General features: G+C 39.2%; 1 protein-coding gene across 1 annotated transcript in view; it reads left to right on the top strand.

Moving 5' to 3' along the window:
- The window catches only part of mre11a (MRE11 homolog A, double strand break repair nuclease), a 48099-nt gene extending 37196 nt beyond the window's left edge, over nucleotides 1-10903 (top strand). Inside the window, exons 18-20 of the mRNA XM_053486132.1 lie at nucleotides 8539-8606; nucleotides 9941-10031; nucleotides 10198-10903. Of these exons, the coding sequence (XP_053342107.1) occupies nucleotides 8539-8606; nucleotides 9941-10031; nucleotides 10198-10245 (207 nt within the window). The 3' untranslated portion in view covers nucleotides 10246-10903. The remainder of the gene's footprint in view (nucleotides 1-8538; nucleotides 8607-9940; nucleotides 10032-10197) is intronic.
- Nucleotides 10904-12337: the final 1434 nt, after the last annotated feature.

The following is a 12337-nucleotide window of genomic DNA, read 5'->3' on the forward strand; positions in this document are numbered from 1 at the left end:
CCTCACGTTCCTGACCTGTTGCTATGGCGACACACAAAACACTGCAGTCAGAAAAAAAAACACAACATTGAATTTAAAGTGGATTCACTGACAGGGAGCGGACACCGGGGGGCGTGACGGAGCTTCCCTTGCTTTTCATCCTAACTCGCACCTCATACAGAGTTTATTTACATGACCTTTGACCTTTGAATTCTAAATCAGTATTCAGGCTGAAAGGAGCAACAGCAGAAAGAGAGAGGAAGAGAGGTACAGACAGAAAAAAAGAGAACACAAAAAAGAGATTACAGAAGTGACTGAAACAGAGAAACAATGGGGTTTGTAGGAAATAAAAAAATCAACAAGGGAAAAAAATAAAAAAGAAACTACACAAAAAAGAGACGCAAACAATAAAATAAGAAAAGTAAAGAACCATCAGAAAAACAGGACATAAAGAAAGAGATGAACAATGAAAGAGAGAAATCATATAAAATAATAAAAATGGTGAGAAAGAAAAATACAATTAAACCTTGGATTGTGAGTATAATGTGTTCCTGAAGTGTGCTTGTATATCAAATCACTCGTATATAAAAGTGAATTTCCTTCATAAGACATAATAAAAACGATTTTAAATAATTAAGACGATTTGTTCCACAACTCAAAAATATTTAAATAAAAATAATCAATACAAAATATAAAGTAAAAATAAAACTAATTAACCTGAACTTTATTTTTGAAAAGAATGTGTCTGTGAAAGAAGCTGTAGTAAGATGAGAAGAGTGAGGGGGGCTACTGTGTAGGACAACTTTCACTTACACACACGCACTCTAACAGAAACACTCCTCTGTCGGAAAACTTTTTTAACTAGAAACCTCTCTAATGACATTTGCTTTTGCTTTACGCGCACACACACACACACACACGTGGTCACTGTGTTATAATAAACAGTACACACACGCACTGAGACCGAGCATGGGAGATGATTACCCATAATTCCACAGTGTGTGTGAAGGAGAGAACCATTGGCTTACATGTTCGAGAACAGATGAAGGTGAAAAGCTGAAGGCTGAAGTGAAGTGTTTTCTCCCCTACTCACACGATCTCGGAGCAAAGCATTGTGGGTAACATGACTGAGTCTGGGCTATGAGTGGGCTCTGAGTTCTCTCTTGGTGCTGGATGATGTCTGGAGGTTCAGCTGGTCAGTGAACTCTCACCCGAGACTTTACTTTCACTCAGTGGCCGAGAGACGAGCTCTGATTGGCCCACATTTCTCACACAGTAAGGCATCGAGACAGTCACAGATGAGACTCAGTTCCTGTAAACAATCATAACCATCATCAGTTTTCCAGTGATGCAGACCTCATCTGCCCTTTTTATCTGTTATCACCCAGATGAGGATGGGTTCCCTGATTGAGTCTGGTTCCTCTCAAGGTTTCTTCCTATTGCCATCTCATGGAGTTTTTCCTTGCCACTGTCGCCGTCACCCTTGGCTCGCTCATCAGAGACATTTCCTTAATCATTCATTCATCTCATTATTATCCAGACACATTAGAAAGACACTTAGAAATCAGCTCAGACGCATTGTTGTTTTTCACATCTTATTATTTTATTTCATTTGCACAGTTTGTACTTTTTTTATTAATTATGTCTTTAAAATGGTCTCTTTTTTTGTAAGACTTCCTCTTTTCTCTGCATTCCTTTTTTAATTTTTTTTGTTCAGAACCAGACTGGCTTCAAAATTAACTAATTTATTCCATGCTTTCTGTATTTTTTAAAGAATTAAAATTAATCACAAAAATTTCAATGATTTCTCTATAAACAAATAATATTTTAACAGTATATAAATTAGATTCAAATATATTTCAGATTAGAAATATTTTCATATATTTATAATTTATTTAGTACTTATTTTCCAAATCTTTTAATAAGATTTTTAAATGGTTATTTATTGCTGCACTTTTAATGCATATATACACTATATTGGCAAAAGTATTCACTCCCCCATCCGAATCATTAAATTCAGGTGTTCCAATCATTTTCATGGTTTCAGGTGTATAAAACCAATCACCTAGAATGGGTCGCTCTCAGGAGCTCAGTGAATTTCAGTGTGGTGTTCCAAGTGGAAGCGATTGGAAACGACAGAAGCTCAGCCACGAAGTGTAAGGCCACGTAAAATCACAGAGCGGTAAATCACTGAGCGGGTCAGCGGACACTGAGACACAGTGCACAGAGATCATCAACTTTCTGCAGAGTCAATAGCTACAGACCTCCAAACTGCATGTGACCTTCAGATTAGCTTAAGAACAGTATGTAGAGACATCTCCATGAAGTGGGTTTTCATGGCTGAGCAGCTGCATCCAAGCCTTACAGTACCGAGTGCAATGCAAAGCATCGGATACAGTGATGTAAAGCACACAGACACTGGACTCTAGAGCAGTGGAGACGTGTTCTCTGGAGTGACAAATCAAGCTTCTTTGTCTGGCAATCCGATGGATGAGTCTGGGTTAGGGTCAGGAGAACAATACTGGTCTGACTTAATTGTGGCAAGTGTAAAGTTTGGTGGAGGGGGACATTATGTTGTGGGGTTGTTTTTCAGGAGTTGGGCACGGCCCGTTGGTTTCAGTGAAAGGAACTCTTAATGCTGCAGCGTACTAAGACATTTTCTACAATTTCATGCTCTCAACTTTGTGGGAACTCCTTCCTGTTCCCACATGACTGCGCACCAGTGCACAAAGCAAGGTCCATAAAGACATGGATAAGTGAGTTTGTTGTAGATGAACTTGGCTGGCCTGCACAGAGTCCTGATCTCAACTCGATAGAACACCTTTGGGATGACACATCAGTGTCTGACCTCACAAATGCACTTTTGGAATAAACACACTCCTAAACTTTGTGAAAAGCCTACCCAGAAGAGTTAAAGCTGTTGTAGCTGCAAATTGGATGTTACTCAAGGTTATATGCATCTGAAGGCAGGCGAGTAAATACTTTCACAGTACAGGTTGTCCCCTACTTACAAGAGTTCTGTTCCAGGGGCACGTTTGTAAGTCGGATTTGTTCTTAAGTCTGGCCAAGTGACTCTTATACGCCTTTGACACGAATATATGATATAAAGCATACCAATCGACTTGGCTAAATCAGTCTACTTTCCCAACACAACCATAATGTGTAACGTGTAGCCGCGCCTAAAGAAATGAATCTCACACGAGAGGAATCCCGGACGCCATTTTGGCTCAGAGCGAATTTCTCTAGAGTAAATATTTGGAAACTCCATTCCACAACCCGAAAAGATTTTTATAAAAATTAACCTTTATTTTACCTTTAAAAAGATTTGTGGCTGTGTGTGATAAAGTAGAGGAGAAAAAGGGAGTTACTAGTATGTGAACTGTAACAGTGTTGTCTCGCATTTAAATTGCGAGGGGAATACTGGACGCCCTTTTATCAGCTGTTTGAAACTGTCTTGGGCTACTTCTGTGATTCGTTAGCATCTAGGCATATCCGTAGAACCGCAATCCATTCGCATCTGCAGAAATCCGTAACCCGAATGTCCGCAAGTCAGGGTCTACCTCTATAGAGTATAAATCAGAGCGCCACTAGTGACCAACAGTGGTACTTCTCCAGAGAAGATCACACCAGAAAGCAAGTGGCATTAATCTAAAGTGTTAAAATATCAATTTCTTTTTCTTCGTTTATATTTTTTCTTTTTCTTCATTCCAACTCTTAGCAGTGGCTAAAACAAATAAATTATAACTTAAGCATGTAGATTTGTAACAAAGCCCTTACTGTTGTCCGGGGTGAAAGATTTACATATAAAAATCACAGAGAGAGAAAAACACTGGGTTGCTTGGCGTTCTGTGTCGCCATGGTAACAGGGATGTGTTGTGGGGAATAAGCGCTCGGCTCTGTTCGCCCAGCATCAAGCTACTGCTGATTTACACTGTGCGTGTGCTCACCATTAAACACACACGCACAAAATTCCCCACCATTTGTTACTTTATCGTTACGCGTGTGTTAATGTTCGACTTCCTGCGTTCTGGCATTCCTGAGACTCCTTCTGTTCCACTGCTGTTCCACAAAAGGCTGTTTTCAGTATCTTTAGCTTTAAATAAAAATCAACAAGTGCCCCTACAAATACTCTACCAACACCCCCCCCCCGCCCACAATACCCTCTGCAGAAGTGTACTTTTTTAGCCAACATTAGCTAACTAGCTTGTTATTATTGCTGATTTAGCCCTCATTAGCTTTTAAGAAACAGGTGAACCGGAGAATTTAACTTCATATCAGTCACTTTTTAGCTTTAATCACTATACAAGTTAAAGTTGAGGGTGTTGTCATGAACTAGCACGCTTATATCCGTACACCACAAATGTCTTGCTACTGATAACCCTTACTTTCTTCCCTGCTAGTTTTCAGAGTAGTTAGCGCTGTCCTAGTGTTAAGTTAGAGTAAGAAGTTTCAGGTTTGGAATAAAAAAAAGACTTGAAACTTAAAGCTAAAGTAGAAATAAAACTGAATGATAAAAATGGAGATTTTTTTTAAATGGGCGGAGCTTTGCAGTGAATCAGACACACTGGAGATGCATAGGAATGGCTAAAAATAAAAAAGACAAAGTAAAGCAGGTGCCCTTTAAACCGGGACGTCTCAGTCTGCAGATCTGATAAAGATTTAGTGTCAGTGATAGAGCCGCGACATTTTAATACTAATTTCTGTGTTTTACACATTAGTGCCCTGCTCAGAAAGGATTAGTTTACCGTGTGTGTGTGTGTGTGTGTGTGTGTGTGTGTGCGATGTAATGAATGCGCCAAGTATCTTTGGGGTTTCAGTCTGAAACTGTCACGTCGGTCATTTTATACTGAAACCTTCAGGAGCAGAAGGACTCGGACAAAGTCACTGTTACACACTACAGACGTGTGATGGTCATGTGACCTCTTGATGACCAAGCAAGGACACGCCCACTCTTCCCAGTGCAGAACAAGCAGCGTGTAAACTGAGGTGTGTGTGTGTAGGACACACAGAGAAGACACACCCAGGTTGACTTTTTGATAAAGTAATTGCGTCACACCCACGTGCATTCTGGGTAAATTCTACACTGAACATACTCTGACTCGAAGTCGAACCTTCCAGCTTTTGAAAGCCACTTAACAAACATCAGTGACCTTAAGATCGCAGCAGGAAATGGAAAGAGAGAGAGGGAGAGAGAGAGAGAGAGGACAAGGACATGTTAATGATGTGTTTTTGCTGTTTTCTCAAAGGAAGCTGCATCTCGTGACGCAGGCAGAAGATTAAAATATCACTGGTTTGACGTTCTCATATATATATATATATATATATATTTTCATCAGGGAACTACCTGGTCCAAACTCACTCTGAAACTTTCTATAGAAAAAGATCGTACTCTGCCTTCACGTCAGCGATAAGCTTCACACTTAGACGCGTGTGAGCGCTCCTGTTTACGTTCTTTTTAGCATTAGTACAGCTTCACCTGTAGGATGGAAGAGGAACAGTGACCTATTACTACCTCAAATGCAAATGTATAAATATTAGAAATTAATAAAATAAAATAAAAATTTAATTTCGATAACTGTCTCGAACATTGTCAACTAAACTCAAAAATATAATTAAACAAATGTTTTCATGTCGAAGCTAAAATCCTTGGAAAGCAATAGGTTCATATTAAAATGAATTCATTCACCTCACGAGTACAGGAAAGAAACACCACTGTACACTAGGGGGCAGGCCTGAGCTAAAACATGACCTTAAAATTGACAATTACCAAAACAGAGCGGATTAAAGCACATGGATTAAAGTGAATGGCTTGAATTATGAGAGGTTTCTTTTATTCCTATAATTTTCAAATGTTGTTGAGGTTCCTGCTTCAAAAATGTGCGTTAATACTGAAGATATCCAAATGATGAAAGAACACCTAATAATGACATATTGAGCAAAACAAAGTGTTAAACAACCCAGACTGTTTTAGATGTTTTGTTGTTGTTGGTCTTTCCGGTCCCGTGGAGGGGTCGCCACAGCGGACCATCAGTCCACGTAGTCTGGGTTGAACCCAGATCCTCAGATCCCCAAACCAGCCATTTGTGGCATTTTTTTGCCTTCTTAATGTGCTTTTACACATACCCTTTTAGTGCTGCCACAACCTCTGTACAGAAAACATAAAGTTAAAGAAAAGACACACATCATTGCGTCATTACTTTAAAAATTAAAATCAGTCAATCCGAAAAATCTCAAAAACTTTGAATGTACTGTATCCCAGAGTGCAGCTACCAAAAGCATTAAACACTGTGATGAAACTGGCTCTCATCAGGACCATCCCAGGAAGGGAAAACTGAGATCGACCTCTACTAGAGGAGAAGTGTATTAGAATGACTCAGCCTCAGATTTACAGAACCTCAGATTAGAGCCCACACAAATGCTTCTCGTAGCTCATGTAGCAAACATACTTCAACATCCACTGTTCAGAGGAGACGGTGTGAGCCAGGCCTTCATGGTTGAAGAAACCATTACTTCAGAAGAACAGCAAGCAGAAGAGAAGAAAACACAAGGAATGGACATTAGATCAGTGGAAAACTGTCTTTTGGTCTGATGAGTCCTAATGTGAGATTTTTGGTTCTAACCGGCGTGTCTTTGTTAGATGTGGAGATAATAAACAGATGGTTCCTGAATGTGTGGTTTCCACTGTGAAGCATTCAAGAGGAGGTGTGAGGACGTGGCCGTGCTCTGCTGGTGACACTGTTGGTGCCTTAGTCAAAATTGAGGCCACACTCAACCAGCTACGACAGCATTCTGTAACGACACGCCGTCCCGTCTGGTTTGCACTTAGTGGAAATATCTTATAGTTTTCCAACAGAACTACGACCCCTAACACACCTCCAGGTCATATAAGAGCTGTTAGTGAAAGGACGAGAGTGATGGAGTGCTGCATCAGGTGACCTGACCTCCACCATCTAATCCAGTTTAGATGTTTTGGAAAGAGTTGACCGGTGAGTAATGGGAAAGCAGCCAACAGGTACTCAACACCTCTGGGAACTCCATCAGGAAAACCGTCCCAGGTGACGACCTCATGAGGGTGACTGAGAGAACGCCAAGAGTGTGTAAAGATGGCATCAAAGCAGAAGGGGGTGACTTTGAAGAATCGAAAAATATAAAACATATTCTGGGTTATTTAACACGCTTCTGTCATTATTTCAATATCTTTAATATTAATATGCAATGTCGAAAACATTGTTATGGTTTTTTCCTGGTTATGTGTATAACAGCACCAGTCAAAAGTTTGGACACACCTTATGTCCAGTGTTTATGTCCAAATTTTGACTAGTCCTGTTATACACACACACACACACACACACACACATATATATATATATATATATATATATATATATATATTCGAGATGTGTATATATAATGCATCTTAAAAATGTAATATTGTGGAAAATGTTTTGTAAAAGTCCTGAAAGTTTCAGTTTGAATTAGAGAGATGAAGTCCTCTTTTCTCTCCAGCATCCTTTTAGTTCTAAGGTTTAGTCTGTGGCTTTCATTCCTATCCGTCTGTAAGTCTGTCTGAGCATTATCTTTGTTTAAGTAATAGTGATAATGAGAGTGACGCAGAGCTGGAGTGAGAGAGAGAGAGAGAGAGAGAGAGAGAGATATCTCTCTGCCTTTATTCAAATTGTTACTGGGTTTTTCATTAATGTACAACATCTCTTCTATTAATGCTGTACTGCAGAGACGGAACAAAACCTCAACTGGGTTTAAACTGCACCATTCACTAGAGACAGAGAGTGAGACAGAGAGTGAGAGAGTCAGACAATAAAATAACCTTCAGCTGAATTTTAATATAAACCTAATTGCAGTGAGACAAAGCCACTGAGAGAGAGAGACAGAGACAGAGAGAGACAGGTCGTCCTGTTAATAATTCCTCAGCACTGTATTTTTATTCCTTATAATTACTTAACAATAGAATCTGTTTATCGCTTGTTATTTTGCTTCGGAAGAATTTTTAATACAGTCACGACAATACAGCATGCCTTGAACTTTTAGTGAGACAGAGAGTAAGGCATGTGGACATGGACAGTGAGACAGAAAGTGAGACAAGCAGACTGAATAAATAGACACTGACATTTAGAGCAGTTGAGGAGAAATAGGAATTAAATGGATAGTGAGACAGGATTGTGGGAAGAAAGTAAAAATAGTGTGAAAGAATTACAGAGAGTGAGAAAGACAGTTGCAGTGAGACAGATGAAGAGACAATAATGGTGAGACAGTCAGTGACCTTGTAAGAGTTTAAGGCAGACAGGTATCGGGTGAGACAGACAAAGTAGGACGGTCAGCAATAAAGTAAGACAGAGTGTAAGACAGTGGGACAGACACAGTGAGACAGACAGTAACCAGGTGAGACAAATGAGAATGAGACAGAGACTGCATCTCACTGTAGAAGACAGATGGTAAGACAGTGAGACAGATATACCATAAGACAAGCAGTGTGTCAGTGAGAAAAGAAATGTGCCGGATTTCACTTTTTTTCTGTCTTTGTCTCTCATTGTCTCTCTGCAGGTGACTATAGAGGACAGCGACTCCGAAGATGATGTGTCTTTTCTCAGGACGTCTCGACCTACACAGAAGTAGGGGTGGATTTGTGTTTGTGGAGTGCAGTGTAATATAAGCACTTTGATATAATCAGTGTGTGCGAGCATATTAGAAGCTTGCAGGTGTTTTATTTACACACACACACACACACACACATATGTAGAAGTCAGATTGGCTTCAGAAAATTGAAGTTAGAGGCTGTTTCCATGGTTACAGTCAGGGCAGTACAGAGAGAAATAAACATCACAGTGTTTATTAATGTCAAATATCCAGAGACGATATCACGCATTATAACTCATTATTACACACTAACACACATTAATTTATTACATTATAATAACACACACGTTTGTAACATTACAATAACATAAATAAATGTGCTACATGAGTTCATTACACATTATGACACAAATAACACCATGTTATCCATTATAACACTACATATGTTGTGCATTATAACACTATGCATTATAACAGTGTTACGCATGAACATGAATGCATTAAAACAATACATTACGATATGACTACTTTACGCATTATAACACATTATAACACATCATTAACACTACATTATGCATTATAACAACATTACACATTATAATGCTACGCATTATAACACTACATTACACATGATAACACTACACATTATAAAACTATATTACGCATTATAACATTTCATTACGCATTATAACACTACATTACGAATTATAACACTACACATTATAAAACTACATTTCGCATTATAACACAATGTTATACATTATAACACTATGCATTATAACACTACACATTATATAAAACTACATTTCGCATTATAACACATTATGCATTATAGCACTACATAACGCACGCATTATAACACATTACACATTATAACACTATGCATTATAACACTACACATTATATAAAACTACATTTCGCATTATAACACATTATGCATTATAGCACTACATAACGCACGCATTATAACACATTACACATTATAACACTATGCATTATAACACTACACATTATAAAACTACATTTCGCATTATAACACTACATAACGCATTATAACACATTACACGTTATAACACTACGCATTATAAAACTACATTATGCATTCTAACACAACGATACACAGTATAACAGCTTTACGTATAAACCCAATGATGCAAATCATAACACAATGTTACACATTATAACACTATGCATTATAACACTACATTACACATAATAACACAACCTTCTATGATTAGGAACAGCTATTGTGCTGTTTATTAAATTATTTAATTATATTTAATTACTATCATTGTTGTAATTAAAGTTAGACTTTAAAGATAAACAAAGAAACAAATCATCAAACTTTTTTTTTTCTCCACTGTTACAGATCCTCCTCCTTATCTTCGTCCAGTAGACGGGGCTCCCAGAGCCTCAGCCAATCAACTAAAGGAGTCTGCTTTGATGAAGACGATGATGATGTAAACACACACACATACAATTACTTGACTAGTTCAGTTAAAGTGGGTAATGTGTTGGTCTTAAAAATCTGCCCTTCATCTCTCTCTGTCTCTCTCTCTCTCTCTCTCTGTCTCTCTCTCTCTGTCTCTCTCTCTCTCTCTCTCTCTGTCTCTCTCTCTCTCACAGGATGAGTTTGACCCCTTTAACACGGCGGGTCGTCAGGGTAAAAGATGATGCGGTTCTCCCTCCTCCTGTGCTCTTCATCATCCCTCCATCACTCTCTTAGTATTTCTTCTCGTTTCACTTCACCTGACCGGGTTCGGTTTAGTGAGAGCGTCCTGCACTGACCAGCTGCTTCTGTTGGTCCAGAGTTCACTCTAAAGTGCACATTAAGTGCACAGTTCAGTTTAAATGCAGATCTCTCAGCTTTGAGATTTGTTTAATCAGGGTTTAATCATTGTTTTCTCTCTCTCTTTCTCTCTCTGTGTTTAATCTGCGTTCCTGGTTATTCATCCCCTCCGTGTCTCTCGCTGATGTACTCTCCTCTTTCTCAGAACTGCTCTGAGTGCTCTGAGGGGGTGCAGATGGAGCAGAGCGGAGGTCAGTAAGTTCCTCTTTCAGGACGTGTGATGTGCTCAGTAATGGTGTAATCCAGCACTTGTTAAATGGCTCCTGATGATGTCAGTGGTGGAGTTTCAGTCTGAGCTTTTGTTCTAAGTGTCCTGGATTTCTCTCACTCGTTTTGTTCGTATCTGAGCGATGTTTGTGTTCTGAACCTGTTTCTCACTAAACTTTATATTTCCTATTTCTCTCGTTATGCCTCGTGTCTGTTTCCTGTATTGGAATTTTATATAAATCCATAAACAATAAAAAAGTGTTTGCTCTTTCCTGATTTTTTTGGCATATTTGTCACATATAAATGGTTCAGATCATTAAGTAGTTTTTAATATTACACAAAACGTAAATAGAAAATGCAGTTCTTGAGTAATAATTTTATTTATTAAAGGAATAAAGCCGTCTAAACCTCCAGAATTCCATCAAGATCCTTAAAAAGTCGTTTATGCTTGAAAACTGCCCAATGTGGCTGAATTAAAGCAATTCTGCAGAGAAGAGTGGACCAAAATTCCTTCACAGCAACGTGAGTTACAAACTCTTAATTGCAGTTGTTGCCTCCAAGGGTGGTGCAACCATTCATTAGGTTTAGGGGACAATTAATTTTTTCACATAGGGCCGACAGCTTTTTTCAGACAGCTTTTTTCTTGTAATAAATGAAATCCAAATAAATAAAAAAACTACTTTTTTTTTATATTTACTCAGGACATCTTTGTGTGATATTAAAAAAATATTTTTTTTATATGTTATGGTTTCTATGGTAACAGCTCATTCACAGGGACGTGGACAGCGCACACTTCACTGATGATAAACTGATTAAAAAAACATTTGTGTGCAGTTAATGCAGTTAAAGTGCTTACAATAAAGATAATGATTAAAAAAATAGGGGGAAAAAACAAGAAACAGGACAGACAGATAAAACATAACCACCAAGTTGTCACTGTTGGGCCTTTAAGCAAGGCCCTTAACCCTCAACTGCTCAGATGTATAAAGAGGTAAAAGTGTCGCTCTGGATTAAGGCGTCTTCTAAATGCCGTAATGTAAATGTAGTCCTGGTTTGGAGACAGGAGGGTGTAGGTGGTCTGGGAGGAGCTGATCAGAAAACTTTAGGCCCAAGCCTGTAAGAAGCACAAACTCAGTGGCGAGACTGCGGGATGTTTGAGATGTGATGGAGTGGTCTTGCTCTCTACAACACTGTTTTGAAAATACTGGTGTTTCAGAAGCCCCTGGCTAAAGATCCAGAAACGCTGGCCGCCAGGCCGCTGCAGTAGAGAAGATAAAGGCATGGAGAAGTTATCGGATTTTGCGAGACTGTGAGTGGGACAAATCTGTGTGAGTGAGAGAGCTGTAAAAGGACAGAGACTCCATACTGGCTTCTAACATGACCAAGGGGGAGCATGAGAACAGGCCCAAGAACAGAGCCTTGAGGGACACCACAGATGATGGAGAGTGTAGTTGATTTAAAACTATGTGAGGAGGATAACAGGATTGAAGGCAGCACAGAGCAGACCGTGAGCATCGGTAGACTGTGTAAAGACGCTCGAGGAGGATGCTGCAATCGGCCACGTCACACATATTGTAGCGGTTGGATCATGGAGCAGTCGATAAGAAGAGCAGCCTGAGTCAGCAGGTCATTTGTAGCATGAAGACGCGCAGTGTCGGAGCCGTGGGCCTGTCGGAAACCAGACCGTGATATCTCGAAGCTGCCGTTAAG

Source organism: Clarias gariepinus, chromosome 25 (assembly GCF_024256425.1).
Source record: "Clarias gariepinus isolate MV-2021 ecotype Netherlands chromosome 25, CGAR_prim_01v2, whole genome shotgun sequence".
Taxonomy (NCBI): domain Eukaryota; kingdom Metazoa; phylum Chordata; class Actinopteri; order Siluriformes; family Clariidae; genus Clarias; species Clarias gariepinus.